We start from the raw sequence: 24,944 nt of genomic DNA, 5'->3' as shown, positions 1-24,944 counted from the left end.
GTGAGAGGCCCGCGTACCACACACAAAAAAATAAATAAAAATAAAAATAAATAAAATAAAATAAAATAAAATAAAATGCATTATGTTAGTGCAAAACTGGAAATCTGCATGTCCCACAATATGGATTCAGCTCCATTCACACCATCACATCATAGGATTCTAGGCAGCTATCAAGTAACAGAGAAGGCTATTTAGAGGTATGGAAAGGTAGTCACAATATATTATTAGATGAAAACTAACTGGTTTAAAAATAATCTCATTTGTTTATTAGTATATGCACACTAGCATACAGTTACACATGTCTACACAGGTTCAGAGAGGAAATCCAGAAGATTATTTATCAAAATGTTAAATATCTCTTGGTCACTTCTAGGGGCTTTGCATCATTTAATCTTAACAACAACCCAATGAAGCAGGGTGTGATTTTCAACTTCAGAGACGAGGAACTAGGCACTTAAGTTAAGCGATCAGCTCAAGGTCATACAAATCATAAGTGGTACAGCAGGGACACAGCCCCTGCAGTCCAGCTCCAGTACCCACATTCTTAACCAGAAGCTGGTGTGTTGTTTGGGCTAACTTTTTCTTTTTGTGAACATCAGTATTTTCTACAATAAAAATGTATTATTATCAGCAAAATATGCCAACTTTGTTTTCAACGTGATAAAATACATTATAGGAAAACCTACAATTATTCAAAAGCAGCAAAAAGGAAGACAAGGACAGGAGTTGTGCTTAGCTCAATCTAGAAGACTTAATTTTCAGAAATGTTATCTACACACCGGTATAACCGAACTGTCAGTCACTAGCTATCTAGGCACATTTTGTTCCATTCATCCTCAAAGTAAGAACTAGCAACATGTTTTCCGAGGCAAGGCCAGGGTTGGCTAATGAGTAGGTGGCAGGACATTGTGACAGCTTTGTGGCTAAACTGACCTGGGTTCAAATCGTGTTCTTTGTCAGCTACTTCACCTTGTGCAAGTGACTCAACCTTGCTGAACCTGAGATTCTGCATCCATAAAAATAAACATGCTGCCACTTACCATATGAGGTTAATGTAAAAGCAGCTGGCACACTGTAGAGAAACAATAAATGGTAGTTATAATATGAAACTTATGGCAATGACTTGATTAAAGAACACACACACACACCCACACTTCTCAAATTGGGGGTCACCTTTTTCACAGCTGTATTCACCGAGAATGGTGTTTGGCAAGTACGAACAAAAAACCTCCTCTGGCTGGGCCACTAAAGGCTCTATTAATGAATAGCCCACCACGTGGAGACAAGAACCAGGGAGGGGCTGGCTGCTTAGGGGAGCTGGGGAGAGGGAAAAAGGTTCAGTTCCATGTTGGTTTGGAGATGCTGATAACCCATCCTGCACACAGGAAGTACTCGTCTAAAGTATGCGTGGTCCAACAAATCCTGACTTAAACCATCTATAAGGGAGCTCTTCTCCCCCGCCCCAGTAAGAAGGGGTACAAGTTTAAAGGGGGGAAAAACCAAACAGAGGTAATAGTGGGAGTAGTCAGGCAAATAAGATCCATTCTGCATCTGGTTCTAATCAGTGAACTAGCAGTAATGAGGAGAGCCCTGGTTTTGGCCACCAAAGACACTGTGCTATGTGACTTACAGTAAGTACTTGCCCCTCTGGGCTTCTGTTCAATGAGGAGGTTGGGTATGAATGTGCCCGAGTCCTCTTCTCCTGGTCATGCGACAAGCAGGAGCATGAATCCAGGGAGGCACCACTGTCAGTTTCGTTAGACATGTTCAACTCCAGCTCGTTTACCTGACTCCCACAGCAAGCTGTTAACTTCCCAAACACCCAAGACCACCACCGCCAAACCCTTCTCTAGGGCGCAGACCACATCAGGGTAGGATCAGCCAACTTTGCCGAGACTGCTCAAATTCTAGTTTTTAGAACCTTGAATATTTTCATGTTCCTTTCCCCCTACCCCACCCCCCCGCCAACTCAGAAGAGTAATGTTTCTAACTCTATAAAGTCACTAGGCTCAAGCGCCTTGTAGACAAGCTCAATCCCCTGCGAAAGACGAATCCGATCAGTCTGAAGATACTGCTACAGAGTGGAAGTAAATGCGATAAAGTAAGTTGGAAGGAAGGAGCGGGGCGGGGGAGGGAATGAGGTGGGGGAAGGGGAAGTGGAGCCAGCCGCGGAGCCAGAATCAGAACTTAACCTGCCTGAGCTTCTTGGCACCTTCTCCCAACAGCGCCCTCTGGACCGATAGAAACGCAAAACCCATTCCTTTCCAACAGCAAAAGCGCCACCACTTTAAGGATTCAACGTCGCTTCCTGCCGAGACGTTGATGTCCACAAGCACAGACCTCTCCCCCACCTTCCTGGAAGATGAGCCACCGGCCGTCCTTCTCTGGGGCATCGTGCGCAGGACCCTCCGTGTCACGCCCCCTGCTGGCGGGAATGGGAGTGGTGGAGTGCGGCGCTCAGCCCCCTGCTGCCAGTGGTCTCCCGTTGGGATGCCCAATGCAGCTGACCCTGCACTGGAGCGGATCCCTCTCATTTGACTCCAGTAATTCCGTCGGGTGAGCACCGAGGGTCATCCACCCTGTTTTCCACGTGAAGAGAACTGAGGCTCAGCCAGTTGAGCTCCAGGTGACACAGCTCCGAGGTATTGTCAGGTCTCTCCCCAGCGTCTCTTGGCTCCTTGCCATGGCATTCCCACTCCCCGGGAAGGGGACAGCTGGCCAGGGCGTAACCCCCGGAGAGGAGCGGGCCCACCTGCGGCCCCTTGGCAGGCGGGATGGCCAGGCTGGGGGAGCCACCGCCCGAGAGCAGACCTCTCCCCGCCCCCTCCCAGGCGGGACAGGCAGTCATGTGCCACAGCCAGCCACTGCCAGGTGGCCGGGAGCCAGGCCGGCGGGGCTGTCATGTCACGGGAAGGAAGCGGCCAGGCGGCCGGCCAGGAGCGGCTCCCACTCGGCCTCCTCCAGGCTGCAGCTCCTTTCCGGTCCCCTCTGCTCTGGCGGTCCCTTCCCTACCTCGGCGCGGCTCAGACCCCGCCTCCCCCGAAGCCCTCAGTGCTTCCTCCCTTCACTTCCCACGGCCCCTGCGCACCACTCTCCCCAGGGAGGGTTTCCATCGCAGAGTCCGGCAGGGGCGCCCGGCTGCGTAGAATGCTGGAAAAACAATTTAAGTCTGCAGCTCTAAAGGCTGAACTCATGACCGTAACTGGGGTCTAACCGGGGATTCCGGGGGGTTAATCATTTGTCAGTCTTCAGGCACCAACTGGGTAAACAGTCAACCAGCCTCTCAGGGGATACAGCCATCGGAGTCCTGCCTCCTCATGGGTGAGCCTGTGGTCAGAAAGAATGAAAAGGGCAAAGAACTCCACCTCACCATACTGGCAGGGGATGCCTCCAGTGAACGGGGTGAATGTGTCTGCATCCCAAGGGCCAGCTGACTTCCCAGTCACACACCCAGACTGTCCAACCCCAAATGCCAACCTCCCAAGTGGCAGACTGCTGCATGAGGTGCACGGTAATTTCAGACAGAGCTAAAAGATTACTGCAGCTAAGTACTGACCACTCTCCAGACAGGAGAAGCTAAAATAACATGGTTTCCTCCTTGTGGTTACTGCTTTTTTACCTGGAGAGGGAAACCCAATTTGAAAAAAGAGACAGGCTCAAAACCAAGGCAACAGAGAAATCCATTTACAACCCCACTGGCCAGAGCTAGTCTGAGATTCTTTCCAATCTTTATGGTCAAGAATAGCACATATGTCCTTGGGGTCAGGCATTTCCTGTCTAATGGTTGGGCCAGGACCCCTCAGTTTGGCTGTAGGGCCTCAGCTTGTCACAGCTGCCAAGCCTCTACCACCACCCCACAACTCCTGCACAAAATAAGAATTATTGCAATGCAGAGACAGATTCTAAGCTCCTTCAAAGTTAGACCATCTGCCCTCAGATGAGAAGACATAGAAGCTAAAGGTTTTCATGCAGGCATTTAATCGTCCCAGATTTTACATTTAACTAAAATAGAATATTCTACCTGATGCACAGGGAATACTTCTGTTCAAGATTTTTTTCTCTGCTCTGCTTGCATCGTCTACCAGCACTACCTGTGTACAGCCTCAGCGTCTTTTTTTATCTAGCACCAGGGCAGTCCTCAGAAAAGTTGTCTTCAGTAGTTGGCTCAAATGTTCAATGTTTGTATTTCGTGGAAGCATATACTTGGGAATCCGTGTGCTGAAACTCCTTCCACAGACAGGAAATTGAGGCTCAGAGAGGGAAAGTGACTAGATCAGAGACTGAAAGGCAGTTTGCTAGAAAAGTTAGGGCCAGAATCTCAATTTTCTGATGGCTTCTCCAGTGATCTTTCCATCTCTTTAATATAAAACAGACAGCCAAATAAATTGGGGCATATACTTGTCTTTTTTTCCCCACACTATTTGTCAGGGTTCTCTGAAGAAAGAGAACCAATAGGATGTGTATACAGAAAGAGAATTATTATGAAGAATTGGCTCATGTGGTTATGGAGGCTGGCAAGCCCAAAAATCCACAGGGTGGGCGATCAGACTGGAGACCCAGGAGAACTGGTGCTGCAGTTCCAGTCTGCAGGCTGTTTGCTGGAGAACTCCTCCTTGTTCAGGGGAATCAGTCTTTTTGTTCTATTTAGGGCTTCTTCTGACTGGATGAGGCCCACCCACATTATGGAGGTCAATCTGCTTTCCTCAAAGTTTACCAATTTAAATGTTAATGTCATCCAAACACTCTGTCACAGAAACACCCAGAATAATGTTTGACCAAATATCTGTGTACCTACCGTCCCAAGTTGATGCATAAAATTAACCATCACACACACCGTAGCTAAAAAACACAGTCTGCAATAATCCCATCCTATGTCGAAATTTACTCATGAAAACATCTTATTTTTCACAAAAACCATTACTATATACAGAGAATGGAATGGGGTCTCAGGGTGTATGCGCTGTAAAAGACAGCGGGGAAGAATCAAAATTAATCTTAAAGATCTACAGACGTGTGTGTACAGGCATACACACCCCACAGCAGAAAGAGCAATTTAATAATCTATTTCACTGAAGGACAAAAGAGAAAACAGACTTAGAATGCAAAGGGGGTCTATGGGGGATATGGGAGTTGTTAACAAACAGCTTTGTTCTGGGAGAGTTGATGTTGGAATCTCTCGTTAAGTTTACCAGATGGGGTCAGGTGACCTCAGGAAGCCTTTTTCAACCCAGATGATTCTGTAATCATATTTCCACTGGAATGAACAGCCCTCAGGACAATGTTCATCACAGTGAATAGGGGGAGAGGAATGTTGGGACCAAAGGGTTTGAGGCATACATTCAATCACCCCAATTTCCCACTGCAAATTCAACAGGAAAAATGGCTCTTCCAATTCTCTGCCTAAAATAACTGTTTGGCATCATTGATAAAGAATGGCTGGCATGTTCCAGCCCAGTTCACTTCAGCAGTGGGTAAGTGACACCTCTGCATATAATCCTCCAAGGTGTCTTCCAACAAAGAGAAAGAGAGAATAAAAATGGAGAGACATCACCTGACACTTCATTGTTCCTGCCTGATTAAATTTTAAACTCCAGAGCTAGACTTTTTTCAGCGTAAAATGAAACATTTACATACACTTAAGTACACATTTTTTAAAATTATATACTTGTTATTCTTATTTTCTTAAAGATAACAGTATCAGCAAAACCAAGATCATAGGAAAATATGTGACACAATCCAGTTTCTTCAGAAATGATAACAAAAATTGGACTTCCGTGGCAGCACAGTGGTTAAGAATCTGCCTGCCAATGCAGGGGACACAGGTTCGAGCCCTGGTCCGGGAAGATTCCACATGCCACAGAGCAACTAAGCCCATGCGCCACAACTACTGGGCCTGCGCTCTAGAGCCCGCGAGTCACAACTACTGAGCCCGTGTGCCACAACTACTGAAGCCCACATGCCTAGAGCCTGTGCTCTGCAACAAGAGAAGCCACCACAGTGAGAAGCCCACTCAATGCCACAAAGAGTAGCCCCTGCTCACTGCAACTAGATAAAGTCTGTGTGCAGCAATGAAGATCCAATGTAGCCAAAAATTAATTTTTAAAAAATGATAAAAATGGCAAGAAAAAAAGGAGAGAAACGTACAAATCAAAACACTTGAGATGTATCAACCAACCTCAGTGATAGACCTTATTTGAATCCCAATTGAAATAAACTACAACAAATTATAAGACAATTGTGGACTTGAGAATGAGGATTAGATATTTGATATTGAGGAATTACTCTTGTGTTTTTAAGAAATACACAGGAAAATATTTACAGGTGAAATGCTACGTCTGGAATTTGCTTCATTTGAAATGATATGTCTGGAATTCCAGGACAGAGGGGAGTAACAGGGATGCAGATGAAACAAGATGGCCATACATTGATCATTGTTGAAGCTGGGCGGTGGTATATGTGATTTTACTTTTCTACTTGCTACAAAGCTTACTAATAAAGTTTAAAAATAGAAAACATAACAAATCTTTTTTTTCCTGAAATTTAAGGTTGATTATATTCATTTACATTCTGAGCAGACCATAATAAAATGTCAGTGACTTCCACAAAAGGATTAGTCTGCTTTTTACAAAGTATGCCAAGTCAGGAGTGATTACAATGCCTAATATTGAACAGAGCCCTCGGGTATTGAGGGGAGAGGCAGTGGGGAAAAGAGATTAAAGAAATTTAAGTTTCATGCTTTTGAGTCTCTTTTTTTCTTTTTATGAGATAGAGGAACAGCTGTAATATACAAAATAGAATCAGAAAACTGTTTCTGCTCTCATCTACTTGCATATTTCCCAAGAACTCAAAGAAGGATGCTGCCACACCCAGTGCTTGTTTATTTCCCCCATTAGTTCAGCAACAGGGAGAGGAGGAATTCCCTGGCAGTCTAGTGCTTCTTACTCCCTGATCTCACTGCCAAGGGCCTGGGTTCGATCCCTGGTCGGGGAACTAAAATCCCACAAGTCATGTGGCGTAGCCAAAAAAAAAAGAGGGAGAGGAAATAAACCTGGCTGGGGGCACTGGTCATGACATCTCTGCGAGAGGAATGCTTTATTCCCAGGAAACTCAAGCTGACAAAATGATGCAAGGGTCCAACAGATTAAGTACACTGATAATTCGTCATCTCCAGGATGATCTTCTAAGGGGATAAAAAAATGTGTGTAGATGAAAAGGAAGCTAATACACTGGTGATTTATGAAAAAGTGATCTCCATGAGATGAACCCTGGCAGGAACAGAATTACTTTATTAGCCCAAACTGGGAACTTTTAAATTAGTGTCCTTCTCAGTGAAACACTAAGGATGCCATCCAAATGTACTCATACCACATTACAAAGAGAACAGCTAGAAGATATCATGCTCCCACTTTATACTGGAAACCAAAAGCTTGCAGATAGCTTCCGTTTTAGCCAAGGAGACATGGTAAGTCTATGGTGCACGGAAGCAGTGACAGGACACAGCTTTCATCCAGGCAGTGAGGCGTCTGTCTCAAGAAGGAGGTTGGAGTGGCCAGGACCCACTCACACCTTGAACACCATAGTTCCTAAGTCAGTCGTCAGGCTCAGATTGTTTGGGTTCCTTACATCATTTTACCTCTAGTTCCTGGCATTTCCTGGAGAGAGCAGCAGTCCTATAGAAGCTTGTAAACAGAAAAATGGTATTTTCCTTAGGCCTGGGTTCTTAGCCTGAGGGCCTTCAGAGTCCATGAACTCCCTGATAACTTATGTGAATGTGTCCGCAGAACCTCTCTTCTTATAAGAAGGCCCACAGCTTTCCCTTGGACTCTGAAAGGATTCATGGAACAAAAACAAAACAAAAGCCCTGCTATAAACAAACCAGTACTACAGAGGATTCATGATACATTCCTATCATTTCCGAAATCATCCAGAGCAGTTTTGGGGAAGGGGGATAAGAGCAATTTCACCACTGTATGCCACAAGATCTTTTGATGGGCCGGTGAAGAAGAGAAGATAGTGACAGTAAAACCTCAAATCAGGCAGTAGCACAGACAAAAACATCAGTAAGTTTCAAAGGGTATGGAGAATGAGGCACCTGGCCAACGCAACCTGCCTGAGCCAGTTTGCTGATTTAGTCTAGTACCCTATGTTACAGATGAGTCAGGCAACAGAGACGCAGAAAGGTTCAGTGAATTACCCATGAATGCACCAGGTGAGGACAGACAGGAGACACTGGCATCTCAATTTCTGTTCCAATCCCCTTTCTACACAGCCCAACATAGCCTATGGGGCTTGGCTGAAAGATTCAGGCTGGAGACTTGGGCTCCCCGCCATCAGTAGTTTGTCAGCTTTTCACTTCCTTGTGTTATGTGGCAGGTGCACTGAGAGGATGTTAAATTGCTCTTCAAGCCTCTAACACACTGCCTCTCTAGGATGTAGCTAATTTAGACAACTTTAACCCCGGTTTTATGGTTCCCATCAGTTGCTTATTTGGGCAATGAGTCAAAGCACATTAATCAAGCCATAACCCACCCAGGACACGAAACACTGTTAGTTAATCCTTCTCTTCTGAAAAGAAAATGAATTAAAATCTTTTTAAAATTAAAAAGTCACCAACTCGTTCGTAACAAATCTTCAGAGTGTTAGCAAAGTCATCCTGCCTGCAAATACAGAATAACAAGGAAATACCCAGATGAAGAAGGGGATTCTGGGAGTAAAACAAACTCCCCAGTACAAGGAGTCCGGGTCACACTTAAGGACAATTAAGGAAGGGTACCACCCAACCCATACTCACCCAACATGGCCCATGACTACAAATACTGTTTCTCAAATTCACCCTCTTTTCTATCATATCTTTTTGCTTGTTTGAATAGCTTTGCATTCTCTGTGTGGGAGGTGGTGCAGAAGTGGGCCAGGTGACAGGAGGAAGCCAACCACAAGCTAAATGAAGAGATTCCCTCCACAGATAATGGGAGAATCTCACAATTTTTTTGTTGAAAATTTCTTTAAAGGATCCCTCCTTTTACAGATAAGGAAAATGAGGACCAGAGAAGATAAGTGCCTTGTTTGAACTCACAAAGGTAGTGAATTGGTGGCAGAATTGGGACTACCACTCAGGTTACCTGATTCCTTTTAAGGACAATCTCCCCTGCACCAGCTTCTCCCAACGAGCTCTGTCCTATTCATGGGTTTAGTGCTCTGGCTTTGCTGATAGCATTTCATTGATGCTAACTTCTTTCTTCCTATTTTTCCTGTTCTCTTCTGGACTCCTGCTTTTCCCCCTATTTTGATTTTAAATATTTTTCCACTGAAAAACATAAAAAGATATTCTTCAAACTTACCTTCATGGGATCCTCAGAAATGACCCCTGAATTAACAGGTTTTGAATTATCTACCGTCTTTCTTAGACAAAACAGACATCTCATTGGCCAGAAAAAAGCAGTCGTTTTGAATTAGCATTGACTTAATGGAGTGTTATGGTAAACATTTAATAATTCCATGTCCTTGGTACAGCATTTGAAAAAGAAGTCGTCATAAAAAAAGAAAAAAGTCATCATAAAAGAGACAGTTGGAGAGAAAAGAAAGCCTATGGCATATCAACCTGAACAATTAGTACTGACTGTCTTTTTTTAAAATATTTATTTATTTATTTATTTTAGGCTGCATTGGGTCTTCGGTGTTGTGCATGGGCTTTCTCTAGCTGCCGCGAGCGGGGGCTACTCTTCGTTGCAGTGCGCGGGCTTCTCATTGCGGTGGCTTCCCTTGTTGCGGAGCACGGGCTCTAGGCACGTGGACTTCAGTAGTTGTGGCTAGCGGGCTCAGTAGTTGTGGCTCGCGGGCTCTAGAGCGCAGGCTCAGTAGTTGTGGCGCATGGGCTTAGTTGCTCCGCAGCATGTGGAATCTTCCCGGACCAGGGCTCGAACCCGTGTCCCCTGCAATGGCAGGTGGATTCTTAACCACCGTGCCACCAGGGAAGTCCAGTACTATCGTTTTTAAAAGAATTTTTTAAGATGTTTCTAAAAATTCAAACTACGAAACTCTCTCAATGAAAGGAGAGACTTTTTCTTCTGCAGAGACTTTTTAAATGCCTAAAGCCAATTATCAAGCAATATTACATCTCCTTCTGCAGTGCCATTTTTTGGCCAACACATCTTACAGGCTATTGGGAAAAGGAGGGCTGGGGTCAATGAGCCCTGATAAATTCTAACCTCATCACCACAGACATCAGTCCGCGGCATGTGGAATCTTCCCGGACCAGGGCTCGAACCCGTGTCCCCTGCAATGGCAGGTGGATTCTTAACCACCGTGCCACCAGGGAAGTCCAGTACTATCGTTTTTAAAAGAATTTTTAAAGATGTTTCTAAAAATTCAAACTACGAAACTCTCTCAATGAAAGGAGAGACTTTTTCTTCTGCAGAGACTTTTTAAATGCCTAAAGCCAATTATCAAGCAATATTACATCTCCTTCTGCAGTGCCATTTTTTGGCCAACACATCTTACAGGCTATTGGGAAAAGGAGGGCTGGGGTCAATGAGCCCTGATAAATTCTAACCTCATCACCACAGACATCAGTTTCCTGGTGAACCATGGGCTTCCCAGGTGTGAGAGCCATCTCAGTAGATCTTAGTCATTGTTAACGTTTAGTCTGGCCCACATCAATATCAGCTATAACTTTCCATCTTCCAGTCCAGTGGTCAGTCTCTTCTTTGATCTCACCATCAACACTGTAAAGTGCTGGGCATATATAATCGAGACTCGACAAATGACCATAGAAATCCTGTTCAGATGCTGGCCTCGAAATTCTCTCCTTCCTTAGCATCCAAGATATTGCACTGTCCTAGTCCCTCTCTACCTACCTTACCGCCCTGCCCCTCTCTTCTTACCTACTAAAACAGGTCAACCTTGCAGCTTTTTGTTTACATTTTCTTCTCCCTCTCCCCTTAATCGTTTTGCCCCTTCCCCTAGTTTTCAATAAATACCTGCTCTGTCTACAGACCCCACGAAAGTGAAACTCCCCACCCCGCACTGAACCCCTGACCTGTACTCCAGGTCCACATTTCTAATGATGCACCAAGCAACGCCACTGAGGAGCTTTAATGTCCCTTCTATCCTGAAGTGCTGCCCTGTATGTCACATGGGATACAGCACAGGAGGCAGCCCAAAGTGGGGGAAAGCACATGTTAAGGCATCAAGAGACCTGGTTTTGAACAGAAGTTTGTCACTGATACACTGTATGCTCCTAGTACAGTTATTCACCAATTTGAAACTTAGTTCCCTCATCTATACGATGGGATAAACAAGTTACCTTGAAAGGTTGTTGAAAACACTAAGTGAATTTCCATTTGTAAAGCATCTGACTCTAGTCATATTGAAAAGCACTAGTTTTCCTCCCAAATCTTCATTACAAATCAACTCCTCCTGACGGTGCCCATTTCTGTTAATGCCTCTCCGTTCTTACTCATCAGGTTGAAAACCCTGGAGTCAGCTTTGACCCCTCCCCTCTCCCCTTTCAATCAAATCAACTGCCAAGTCCTTCCTTTTATTTCTCTCCTCTATTTTCCATTATCACTGCAGTAAACACTCTTACCAGTTACAGGGACCTACATATCACTGCTGGATCCATCTTAAAACACAGTTGCCACTCCATTTCTCCTCCTGCTCAGAAACCTCTAACTGACTCTGCCAGTGAGTCCGCAGAAGCACAAACTCTAAGCCCCCAACGATGTAGCCCAAAGCTCTCTAACCTCTCCCTGACTTCTGCCAGCTAACCTCAGACAAAAAGGGATGCTGTAAGCCTTCCAGAAGGCACCCTATGTTTCTCTTCTCTTGCCATGCTGTTCGTTCTCAAAAAAATGGTTTGATGCAGTCTCTCCTTTCCTGGAGGGAAGCAATACTCCTAGTGGTTAAAAGCTCAGATTCTGGAGCCAGACCGCGCGTGTGAATCCAGTCTCTAGCTCTGTATGTTACTCCACCTCTTTGAGCCTGGGCTTTTTCATCTATAAAACAGGGAAAACAACTGTGTCTTATTGGATTCGTGTTAAGTGCTCAGAAAGAATTATTATTATTTCACTTTGCACAACTCCTTAAGGTACCTTTCCTCATCTCATTTTGCCTAATGTTAGTTTTTAAAATATAATCATAGTTATAATAATTTGTACCTTATTGTTTACTCTCTCTCCCTCCCTACCACCTCCCAGTTATAAGTCCTGGTGGGAACATATTGATTTATGCACGTTCATGATTCACCACAAAATGAGCCCTCAAATACTTCTTTATTTTTTAAAATTTATTTTATTGATGTATAGTTGTGTTCATCTCTGCTGTACAGAACAGTGACTCAGTTATACATGTATATATACATTCTTTTTCATAGTCTCTTCCATTACGGTTTATTACAAGATATTGAATATAGACCCCTGTGCTATACAGTAGGACCTTGCTGTTTATCCATCCTATATATACTAGTTTATATCTGCTGATCCCAAACTAATTGTCAGAGTCCTTTAAATGGATAAAGTCAGGGATAATTATTTCTCTCCTTCAGCCTCAAAATGAAGAACTAACAAGTTCAGGCAATCTAGTGATCTGGCTAAGATCACACCTGGTAAGGCAGAGCCCTGGTAACAACCTAGCTCTCCTAACTGGATCCAATAACCTGTCAGCACCAGAGGCCAAGCATGCCTAATTATCCTGCTAAATAGGTAGATGTGATAGAAAGTGGTGATTAGCTTCAACAGTTAGAACGTACTCGAAAAAGAATCCTGCACCCCACGGCCAAATGCCAGCACCCCTTGCTGGCATCAAGTAGTCCTGTGTGTGCCCTGCCTCCTCTCCAAGCCTTTACCACTCAACTCAGCAAAGAACAGAGGTGGCCCAGAGCCCTGTTTGCATTCATGGTGGGAAATGTTCCTGGGCTCTCCTGGTTGGACAGGACAACCACTTCTCTCCCTCCCCTGGAGGAAAGACAGGACTAGACCAGCAGAAATCGAATGTGAATGAAAAAAGACCAACATCCAACCTTTACAGAGTAGTTAGGAGACTAAATAAGAAGTTGCTTCGGAGGAAAGGGCAGCAGGGAGCACAATCAAATACAGAAGAAATTTGTGTTTATCATTAGAGTGTCTACTCAGACCAAAGTTTATTCTCTAGCAGTCTTCAAGGGCTTTGTGTTCTGTTTTGTTTTCTTGCTCTGACAGGAAGGGCATGTATGTCTTGATTTCTCTTCTCATTTATAATCATTAGCCCTTTTCCTAAGGGTCCATACTTAAGCTATGAGACAACGTAGGCTCTTAAAGTTTTTTTAAAGGGTACTTGCCACACAGGAAATAGGTGACCAGAATTATTTACCAAGCCACTAATTCAATCAACAAACACAACTACCTATGAGGGAGCAGAAATAAAGAGTTTCTACAGTAACTGTCCCCAAGCTAGTTCAGGCTGTGGCCACAGTCTGGTTAAATTTAACTGACATTTACCTTAGTTTTTAAAAAGCAGGGGAGCATTTCTTCAAGTTTATTTCACACTTTGGTTCTTCATTTCTGGGGTAAACTGGTTTTATATTAAAATAGATGTGGTACACTCACACTTCCCAAAAAGAAAAAAGATATGACAAGTTCATATATGTAAAAATATATCAAGAGAATGATAAGCCACAGGCTGGGAGAAAATATTTTCAAAATAGGTATCTGATAAAGGAATGTTATCCAAATGTTATCCAAAATATACAAAGAACTCTTAAAACTCAACAACAAGAAAATGAACCACCTGATTTTAAATTGGGCGAAAGATCTAAACCTGCACCTCACCAAAGATATAGAGATGACAAATAAGAATATGTTAGGGAACTGCCAATTAAAACAATGAGATACCACTACACACATATTAGAATAGCAAAACATCCAAAACACTGAAAACACCAAATGCTGGTAAGGATGTAGAAGAACAGGAACTCTCGTTCACTGCTGATAAGAATGCAAAATGGTACAATCACTTTGAAAGACAGTTTAGCAGTTTCTTACAAAACTAAGCATACGCATGCCATAAAATCCAGCAATTGTATGCCTGGCTATTTACGCAAATGAGTTGAACACTTAGGTCTCCACACAAAAACGTGCACATGGGAGTTTACAGGAGCTTTATTCATAATTGCCAAAACTGAGAAGCAACCAAGATGTCCTTCAGTAGGTAAGTGGATAAACGGTGGTACATATAAACATATAAAATATATTATTCAGAGTTGAAAAGAAATGAACTGTCAAGTCATGTAAAGACACAGAGGAAACTTGAATGCATGTTACTAAGTCAAAGAAGCCAATCTGAAAAGGCTACATATTGCATGATTCCAACTACATGACATCAAAAAAAAGGTGAAACTATGGAGACAAACAAGACCAGTGGTTGCCAGGGGTTAGAAGGGAGGGATGGATGACTAGGTGGGGCACAGAGGATTTTTAGGGCAGTGGAACTATTCTGTATGACGCTACAGTGGTGGACACATGTCATTATACATTTGTCCAAATTTAAAGAATGTACAACACCAACAATAAATGCTAAAGTAAACCATAGACTTGGGGTAACAATGATGTGTCAGTAGAGGTTTGTCGATTTTAACAAACATACCACTCTGGTGTGGGATGTTGAAGTGGGGAGGCTATGCATGGAGTGGACTGCGGGCAGGGAGCATATGGGAACTCTCTGTACTCTCTGCTCAATACTGCTGGAAGCCTAAAACTGCTCTAAAACATAAAGTCTATTTTTTAAAAAATTATGTATGTGCATATAAAAGATCCTTTCCCCAGCTTATATCACGTATAAGCATACACCCTTTGTCACAACTCATTATAAAAAATTGGCAGTGCCATCATATTAGGAAGGAATCAAGGTGAAATGTTTTAAAATATTAACATATTCATTCATTCAACAAATTTTTTTGAACACTTACCATGTGCTACCCATTATGCTGAGTTCTGCCTTGTGGAGATTACATTCTAATAACGTAATTTTTAAAACCCATGGCTTTCAAAACCACCTACTGTTACCAGAAATCACTGTCAATACCTGCTAGAGGGATTACTTTTTAGAAAAGTGATCCGTTGAAATTCACCAAGGTTCCCAGGTGTGGGGAAAAACTGTTGACTTTCCAGGTCAATAACTGGAAAGGTGTTCTTCCCAGAGTGCCCTATCTAAGCATGATCAAGCATCAAAGATGCGCTAACCTCCTGAATATGCAGGACACTGAGACCAAAGTGATACGTTTCTTGTTAATAAAACCCAGAAAGAATGGTTCCTGTTTTGTAAGTTTGGGTAAGATCTTGACAAAGTTCTCAGAAGAAAATATATGTAAAATGCCTCTCTGAATGAATGTAGGCCCTTTCCCCCTTAACTACACACATTTTAGCAAATTAGAACTGGGTGCAGATGACCTAGACTTGACCCTCTGCAGGAAGGGGAAACTAGAGAGTTGCAGGTGGCCCTCCTCACCTGGCTGGAACACTGTTGCTAGCCTCTGGATGCACCATGCATGACTTGCTGAACAAGTGCAGGGACCCCCAAGAACTGTCCTATCATTTAAAATGACTAATGTGCTTATAACAACTCCTGCATACTATGTTTCTACCGAGGCTTCCAAAGCACTGTGGGACCTTGAGGTCAGGGAAAGAGAGGGCTTAGCCTCAGGAAATGGGTTCAATCTTGTGACAAGGAAAAGCCTCTTCACCCAAAAAGGAGAGGCTGCTGATCTTTTTAGCATCCGCATTAATACACGATGCAATAAAACCCAATTCCCTACCCCGTACAAATCATGCTACTCTTCTCAGAGGTAAAAACAGAAGGAACTATCTTCCTTCCTCATCCCAGCCTTTTTTTTTTTTTTTTTTTTTTTCATATCTGCAGAAGCAGGGAAACCCCTCCAGTTTTCTCTGATGTGCAGCAAAGAGGTCTTTCCTAGGAGATATGGTAGAAGGTGTGCATGACAGCAATGGGGAAGGTACTGAAGCAATAGCCCCACCCATGCTACCCAACATCAATAAAACACCACCATCATTTAGCACTGATCAAGTTCCTACAACTCAGCAATACACAGATCTGCTCTCACATATTTCCAGAGGGTGCTTACATTTTTGGGCAGTCATGCGAAAAGGATGAAAATTAACTAAGAAAATGATCCTCTGATCCCTCTCCTATAAACTGGCAACATGCAAGTAATGTTTCATGCCTACATTTTTGCATTTTGAGTCATTACCAATTCATCATCAACTCAGTTCCCGAAAGCCCACCATATGCCAGGTTGTGTGCTAGACATAAAGTCCCTGCCATGTGTAGAGAATATGCAAATATTCCAGCACACGGTGGAGGCTCATTCAAGTTTACAATCATCAAGAAGACATTGAGTCTCAGGTATTTCAGGCAATGCAAAAGGTTAGAGGAGAGGCTAAATGTGGCCTGGAGTGGTCAAGAAAAGTCTACGGAAGGGGTGAAACTTGGCCTGGGGGGAGAACAGAAAGAATTCAGATAGGCTGGGAGAAAAGGGAAAAGAATTCCAGGTAAACAGTTCTGTGCCCAAAGGTTTTGTTATGGATTCTAAACCTGGTCTTTCCAAATGATGGCCATGGGATTATGAGGGCACAAAAATAATGAATTTATGAAAAACCAGGGCCTCTCACATGAGATCCATTAGGATGCATTCAGAAGCCCAACAATATTCCTGGAAGGAAATTTGGAAAGTGAAGAACTTCAGAGGAAGAAGGAATAGATCCAGCAGTTTTCTCCCAGGGAGAACAAAGACACACCGTTCTGAACAGGCTCGAGAGTTGGCAGACCTAAATTCCAGTCTATCTCCAGAATCTGGGACTCCAAGCAAGATTCTTAACTCCTCTCTGAGCCCCAGTTTCCTCCTTTTTAGAATAGGGATAATAATATGTAAATCATCAGATTAAGGCAATGCATAGAAATTCCCTAGTTCAACAGTTGATACATAGATGTTCAATAATAGTAACTCTTGTCATCACGTAAAAAAGCAGCATAAAAAACTTTCCAGTTAGAGATAAATGAGCAACTACAAAACTGCAATGTCTTTAAGAAATGTTTGATGCAAGTCTGATCTGTCTTGCACTTCTATATGCCACATTTTTATTTATTTATTTATTTATTTTTGCAGTACGCGGGCCTCTCACTGTTGTGGCTTCTCCCGTTGCAGAGCACAGGCTCCGGACGCGCAGGCTCAGCGGCCATGGCTCACGGGCCCAGCCGCTCCGCGGCATGTGGGATCTTCCCGGACCGGGGCACGAACCCGTGTCCCCTGCATCGGCAGGCGGACTCTCAACCACTGCGCCACCAGGGAAGCCCCAATATATGCCACATTTTTAATCCTAGTAGACTGCTTGGACTATAAAGTCAAATCGACAAAATGAGAGTCAGTGGCTTAGTTGCAAGTAGCAGACGACACTTGTAGTGCTACTTTCTAGAAAGTGCACTGAACCTTCACAACTGAGAAGAAACCATTACCTTCTTCAGTCCAGGAACATGACAAAAGTCATCGGTTATCCCCTTGGGATTAATCCATTCCATACCCTGCCTATAGAGTTTGAAAATTTAGACTGGCAAAGAACCTTTTCAACAAACTTTTTTTTTTTTTTTTTTTTTTTTTTTTTTTTTTGTGGTATGCGGGCCTCCCTCTGCTGTGGCCTCTCCCGTTGCGGAGCACAGGCTCCGGACGCGCAGGCTCATTGGCCATGGCTCACGGGCCCAGCCGCTCCGCGGCATGTGGGATCCTCCCAGACCGGGGCGCGAACCTGGTTCCCCTGCATCGGCAGGCGGACGCGCAACCACTGCGCCACCAGGGAAGCCCTCAACAAACTTTTAATGAGTGTCTTTGTACTAGACACTGTGATAGATCCATTTAGGGTCCCCTAATGCAGGAGCAAAAGGAAAAACTCTAAGATGCTTTAGAGCCACAATTGCGATGAATTCTTACAGGTCTATGGGAAAGTCTTCATCCTCTTTTTTTACAGAAAAAGAAAGACATCAATTAAGATATATGCATTCTTTTAATTCTTTTACTCATTCCTTCATTTATTCATGTTTTTCAAATAACATCCTTTGTGCACAGAGAGGCACAAAGGACAGGGTAGAGAGAGCCATTGCCCTCAAGGCATTTACATTTTGAAGGGGAGAAATAAATCATCTAACTATCACAAGGAAGACCAGAGATGGGTGTCATCCAAAGGATGCAAAGTACCATGGAGATGAGAGATTAATCCTGACTGGGAGGTCTAGGAAGACTTCTACAAGACTTGTGCATCAGCTGGGCCAGGATTTGGAGAAAATAATCAGGGCAGTGCAGGCATGGAGTTCAACTAGATGGAGACACACAGGTGGAAGAATGTCTGGGGAGCTATTTGCTGCAAGAACAGGTAGGTAATATGAGGTGGCCCAGGTCCAGCGGAGAATACAGGTTAAGTAAACACTGAATTGTTAAGGGTTTTGAATGCTAAACTTAGGAGTTACCTTTCTGATTACATTAACACTACACAGTATGTACTAAGAAACCTGTTAGGAGAGGGGGAAAAAATGAAGGAAAAGAAAAAAGAAGTAGGAACTTAGATCAAAGGAAAAGCCCAAATGGCATTAACACAGGTTCACACTCCAGACCTCTTAATGACATTGCAGCTTTTTTTTTTTCACTCTACATGAGCAGGCAAGGTCTTTCTTGCCCTAATTTGTCACCTTTAACCAGCTTTTACCCTTTCTCCTTGCCTTTACTAGACATTAGAAATTGGGCAAATATGTAGATTCTGAGGATATCCAAGGGTTTTGGGGGGGAGGGAGAGGAAATGTGATGCAACCCCATCAGCCTTAATCATCCAACCTTCAGCCGAGGTCACCCCTCCCAGGCCAATTCAGCTACATCACCCGTTCTTCTCATTCTGATTTCTTTCCATTCACTCCCTTAATCCCAGTCGTTTTTGAAGACCATCTATGTTTTCCTTCCTGTAAAGTAAAAGGTAGCCAGACTTCCCATTTATGATCTTTGTTCACTATGGTGCCATCATATTCTCTTCGGGGCCCAGCTAAACTTTTAACATCAAATTTCCCCCAAAGACAACCTCCACCTCCACCTCCACCTCCACCTCCAACACACACACACACACACACACACACACACAGCCGATATGTTCCAACTAGAAATCATCTTCTGAATCCACAGAGCCTTTTCTCTTCATTTCACCACTCTCATGCTCTCAGCCTCAACAACTGGGTTTTTCCCCACTCTGTTCTTATCTCACACAAGATGCTTCATCTCTTCTAGAGAAGCCAGTGGAAAAGGTTCTGCATCCCCCTATATAGGATGCAGGGCTCTGTGCCTACTACATCATCATGAGCCTTGGGTGCTCCTGCCTCACCACCCAAATGGCATTTTTCAAGGTTCATTTGGCTCTTAAAATGTATTCCACTTTAAATAATATCCCTATGTTGACTTGTTAAGAGAAGAAGGCAAACACTTGAGTAGAGCAGTCAAATAAACAGGGGAGGGGAGAAAGGAGAAACAGAGGCTTCTTAGGCGGGGGAGTTCAGTTACACAGGAGTGACACTTGGACTGTGTTCAAAGTTGCCCATTCATCCATCACAGCTCCTCAAAGACTATTAACTTGCTAGCCATTTCCAACCGCCTTTACCACACCCTTAGTCCCACGGGAGGAGGATAACGCCATAGGGGACGCAGAGTATTCATGTCACCTTACAGGTAAAAGACAAATAGGCCAGCTATCAGAGCAAGGATAAAACATCACCAGATTGAATCCAGTCTAATGCTCATGTAGCAATGGGTGGGTGATTCATTATTTGGGATGGGGGTGGAGGCGGTTAGGAAAAAGGAAAATCGTGGAAAGTCCCAGAGGAAGTGGTCATCCAATTCTCGAAGCGTGGCCATAAGGTACACAGCGCGCCCCTGTTGCCGCTGGCTCCCGCCCTCAACCTCTTACTCGCCCTCTCCTCCCAACGCGCACTTCACCCCGTGCCTTCACTCACAATCCTCAGCTTCGGTGTTCTCCCTGGGTGAACGTATCGGCTTTGCTCCACCGGCAGACATGGACATTTGGCGTTGGGAAGCCTATCAGAGCTAAACGGCGACCACCCCTAGGACGACGAGCTGCTGCCCATCTACCCACTCATCCTTATTGTGCCATTTGTCCAGTCTGATGGCTGCCCAAGCCGCTGCTCTGAGTCAGGAGAGAATGGAGCGGAGAGAAAAAGGGAGAACACATTTCACAAGGACCCAAGATGACCCGCTGGCCCCCCTCGGAGTCTCCCACCCCACCCCCCAAAAGCCCCGAGTGGGGCTGGGGGCGCGGAGAGACAAGGCGAGGGGAGCGCAGTCGGTCCCCGTCCGCAGCTGCACACAAAGCCCTTCACCTTCTCCTTGCCTCCCAAGCTCCTCCCTGGGCTTAGTTTTTCCGAGGGTCTCGGATGCCCCCTTCGGTGGTCGGCGGGACGGTCTGACTGCCTCTCCAAGCGCTGCCTCCTCCCTCGCGTCTCAGCCTCCTCCTCCCCGCCCCTCGCCACAGACCCCGAAGGGAGCTCTGTCCGGGCTTGGGGGCCGCCAAGAACACCCCCCCTGCGCCCGGGGCCCCGGAGCCCCAGAGCCCCTGCGCCCTCGGGGCGCGGACAGCGGTACAAGTTCGCCCAGCCGTTCCGCCACCCGCTCTCGGGCGCACACCCCATCCCCGCAGCGGTCGGGTCGGGTCCAGATCAGCCCCATCCTCAGGCGGCGTGGGAGCCCAGCCTAAGCCACGCTCCTACCTGCGCGGCGGCGGGCGCGGCAAGGAGCGAGGGCACCGCGCGCCCTGGCCCGAGCCCCGCGCCACGGCGCGTCTGCTCTTGTGCTGCTGCGGCGGCGGCGACTGCAGCGGCCGCGGGCTGGCTGGCGGACTGGCTGGTCGCCCGGCTGGCTCCTCGCTGGGGCTTCCTGTAGGGCTGGACAAAGGACATTTCCTGGGAGGAGCAGGGGAATGTTCCCAGCATGCCTCGATTTGTAGTTCCCGGGGACTTCCTGCCACCACAGCAGCGGGCGCCCGGGAGGCAGCTCCGGCCAGACTAGGACCCCGGGCCCGGAGGAGAGGCGTTGCCTTCTTCCCTAAGCGCTCCCGGGAAGGGGGTGGTGCGTGGATCCGACCCTGGGCCCCGCCCCGCGGCGCACGCCGAGCCAGCGGCCCCGGAGGGCGCGGGTACCTGCGCGGGAGTTCCTAACTGGGGTCCTGTCGCTGAGCTGTCGCAGTGTGCGGGAGGACTGCGGGGGGAGAGGCCTTTTCTTTAGAAATGAGGAAGGTGGGGATGGGTTCGCTTTAGGTCATCTGGGATTTTTTAAATAGATTTTCTTTTTCTTTTTCCTTTTCTGTTTTAAGCCACCGGAATCCTGCTGGGGGCGGATTAAAGAACTTGACTGCTCACCAGGAATTCAGGTTCCTTAAGATCTTGGCGCTTCATCCTTAAAACCATAAGAGCTGATTGTTCCCAGATCCTGACCCGATGACATTCCTTCCTCCGTTGTTGGCCTTGTCCCAGGCATCTTTTCAAGAAAAGTAATTAAACTAAGAGGTAGAAAACAAATTACATGAATTAACTAGAAGTCACGTAAAAACCCGTGTGCTGCTGAATGAAGAACTTGCTGAACTTTCTGCTTATCTTTTCCTTTCACCTTTAGGATTCAGTTTCCTGGGTCCTACAAAACAGAAGTGGTGGCCGCTGCATAGCGAGCGCGTGGGGTAAGGGGGTTAGGGAAGGAGGACGTTGGCTACCAGAGAGGAACTCCCCTTCCAGACTATCAAGGGTCTGTAACATCCTCCACAAATTCCTGTCTAATTCCCAGGACGCTCGTGGGAAAATCAAGGAAGGGCCACTTGAGACTACATGACTAAAAGCTGTGTTCTCTCCCAAGGAGAGCGATCAGAGTGTAGTGAATGGAGATAGGACCTAAGGAGGATTTCTAGGATCCTCTAAAATGTGTTTGAAAAGTTAACAAGGTAGTAGGTCATAATTACCCGTCATATCCACTTGGCCTCTCACATTTCAAAGGCACATGAATTGGAACTTATGGATGAGGGATTTAGTTTACATTTAAGAAAAGTAGATCCACTTTGCTTTTCTGCTGTAGTTCTCTTTCTTTGGAGGTCCTTAACCACAGGCATAAAATGGGCTGGATTAATTTAAGGTGTAGAATTGATGAGAAGCACACAAATATGATCACCTTCCTCCCCAAAATTCCTGTTGCATGTCACTCTGTTGACCGTCCACCTAAATGAATGGGGCTGTACTCCTTGAATTTTCCAGACCCTACAAATTACTGCTCCTTAATGGATTGCAGTCTGGTAACATTCCAGTGAAAGCGTCCCCCCCCAAAAAAAAAAGGATAATTGATAATGACGGTTTGGCAAATCTAGCAACCTTTTCTAGTGTTCAGCTTGAAAAAAAAATTATGCACTTGCCTGTAGCATTTAACATGGTCTACCAGGCCTTGGTGGAAGCTACTTTCTACCTTGCTTCTAATATGGTACACTCTCCCCCCTACATTTCTAATTACAGCTCATGATACCTAAAACTTCACTATCTCCATCGCATACCAAACCTGCCCCACATTTTATTTTGCCAACCTAAGTTAATTCGTTACTTTAACAAATGTATTTAACACTAACTATTTACTATGTCTGGAGTAGACAAAAAACATTTAACAGTAAGATATCTGCAGAGCAACCATCAATAACAACTACAAGCTATGTCTTACCCTCAAGAAGCTCATACTTCAGTTAACATCACACAGACAATTACCACATGGTATTTAACAAAGATGTCTGTGTTCCCAGAAAGTGGTGCTCTTTCCATAAACTCTTTTGTTCCAGTGAGAGCAGGAGTAGGACAGGAGTGGCCAGAGGAGGAACAGGAGATGAAAAAATGCAGGTAGTATGTAGGGACACTTAGTGTGTGAAATTTGGTTGTGAAGCGGGTGGAGGTAGCTGGGCAGGAAGGAGGGTCTAAGGAGGATTCTCTGTTTGTGGGGGGTTTATTTGGTTTTTAAGATGAGAGCTCCTTGTGGATGTTTAAATGCTGATGGGAAAGGTCTAGGAGACAGGCAGAGGGTGAAGACAGAGAAGAAAGGATAAGGGATTAGGCATTCAACAAATGCTTGTTGAATTAACTAATGCCTGTTACGGATCATTGCTGAAGATATTGAAGTTGAAATTAATAAACTTCACATTCCCAGTAAAGATATGCAGAGTGTGAGACCAGACAGAAATGACATTCCTTTCTCCCTCGTCATGGGCCCTCTCCCAACCTCCTTGTCCTCAGGGGAAGGTAACAGGCAAGCAGATAAAAGGAGGGAAAGAAGGGCTCCCCAGCTGTTAGAGGATGGATGTCAAGTTTTCCAGTTTGACGACAGGTTCAAAAGCACACAGCAACTTCAGAAAAGTCTAAACTTTTAAGACTATGGCTTTGGGTTTGATTATTAAAGTAAGCAAATATTTGACCTTTGCCTTTTTTTTTAAACTTTACTTTGAGATAGGCTACATAACTGTTCTCATCCTCACCTTTCAAAAGGAGAATTGCGCCTACACCTTTTAAGCTTTCAAGTATAAGGTGGACATCTATTGTTTTTCTTACCCTCACGAGCATCCATCTCCCCCTTTTCTGATAACAGCAGCTTTGGGAAAATAACTCCCTTCCCAGTCCTTAGTCTTTGTGGTTTACAGAGTGGCAGATCATGGTGGGTACAAGATCAACACCTGCCAATTAATCTATTCCATTGCTGTACAAGGGATGCGCTAATAGAAGAAGCAGAGCTGAGAAAAGAGGTGTGTGTGTGTGTGTGTGTGTGTGTGTGTGTGTGTGTGAGAGAGAGAGAGAGAGAGAGAGAGAGAGAGAGAGAGAGAGAGAGAGAGAAAACATAATCACAAGCAAATCCTTACCCTATTGTTGGTCATGCCTGAAGCCAAGATACCCCAGACTTTTTAGCTGCATGAGCCAAAACATTCTCTTTGGGCTTAAGTTACTTTGAGTTAAGTTCTATCTATTGCAGCCAAGAGAGTTCTATACAGCTGGTCGTGGGGTATAGTAGTACAGATCCTTAAATGTGCAATTGGCTAAGTTGAGGAAGGGTGAGAGTAGAAAGGGTCCCTCTGTACCAGGCTAGAGAATTGGAAATACTTGTGATATGGTAACCAAAAAAACAGAGTGAAAGGTCTCAGACCCCAGCATTTCAAGGCTGGAGTTTTAGACATTTTGATTGACACATGTCAGGATTTTTGAAGGTTTGGGCTACTTGTAGTTTTTATAAATGTTCTAAAGAAAGAGACATGCTGATGTTCAAACTGGGCCTGTGTAGAAGCAGTGAGGAAGAAATTACAGCCTGGCTAAAAGATGCTCTTTCTGCCTCTAGCTGGCAAACTCAAATGGTCAAGAATCAGATATATTGAGCCATGCCAGGTTGGAAAAATGAAATGCTCTGCTCCTTCCAGAGTGACAGCAAAGGCATGAAGGTAAAAAAAAAAAAACTGATAATGGAAAGACTGTTTCCAGGGGCTACATCAGACTTCTCCTACTGTGCCATTCCTGTCTGAGGAAGGGAAGAATTAATCCCATTTTAAGTACAGTGACCATATAATTTCTCATCCAAAATGGGACAATTTGTAGTGTGAGTAGGGGTGCTATTAATAATTACACTGGAGTGACACTCAAGAGCAGGTCACCCTAATTAAAAGAGCCATCCACTAGGACACAGCCTTGCATCAAGAGGCCAAAATCTGTTAGTCTTCTTCACCCCCAGTAAATTGATTCAAATTGCCCCTAGGCAGAGGTCAGGATGGCAGTCATTAAGCTGAAGACTGGAAAGTGAATCAGATCTAAGGCCTTTCCTTAGAAGACAGAACCCCCGCTAGGCCAATGTCTAGAGTGCAGAAGGG

At 44.8% G+C, this 24,944-nt stretch overlaps 1 protein-coding gene and 2 long non-coding RNA genes across 11 annotated transcripts in view; 2 read left to right on the top strand and 1 right to left on the bottom strand.

The window, feature by feature from the left end:
- ZNF697 (zinc finger protein 697) overlaps positions 1 to 21,066 on the bottom strand; it is a 27,055-nt gene extending 5,989 nt beyond the window's left edge. The window contains exons 1-2 of one of the 9 annotated variants that reach the window (XM_028488946.1): positions 20,794 to 21,066; positions 1,041 to 1,072 (exon numbers count right to left, since the gene is read on the bottom strand). In XM_028488946.1, coding sequence (XP_028344747.1) covers positions 1,041 to 1,072; positions 20,794 to 21,015 — 254 coding nt within the window. In that variant the 5' untranslated portion in view covers positions 21,016 to 21,066. The other 8 variants (XM_028488947.2, XM_028488951.2, XM_028488949.1 and 5 more) reach the window with 8 other exon arrangements.
- LOC114486194 (uncharacterized) lies at positions 1,781 to 2,348 on the top strand. The gene is made up of 3 exons (XR_003679524.1): positions 1,781 to 1,871; positions 2,001 to 2,101; positions 2,272 to 2,348. It is a non-coding gene; the product is annotated as an uncharacterized lncRNA (long non-coding RNA).
- A 65-nt stretch (positions 21,067 to 21,131) lies between the features above and the next one.
- Positions 21,132 to 23,736, top strand: LOC114486193 (uncharacterized). The gene is made up of 3 exons (XR_003679523.1): positions 21,132 to 21,218; positions 21,396 to 21,588; positions 21,695 to 23,736. It is a non-coding gene; the product is annotated as an uncharacterized lncRNA (long non-coding RNA).
- Positions 23,737 to 24,944: the final 1,208 nt, after the last annotated feature.

The sequence above is a fragment of the Physeter macrocephalus genome, chromosome 4, assembly GCF_002837175.3.
Source record: "Physeter macrocephalus isolate SW-GA chromosome 4, ASM283717v5, whole genome shotgun sequence".
Taxonomy (NCBI): Eukaryota; Metazoa; Chordata; class Mammalia; order Artiodactyla; family Physeteridae; genus Physeter; species Physeter macrocephalus.
This window is presented reverse-complemented; position numbering and strand designations above follow the sequence as displayed.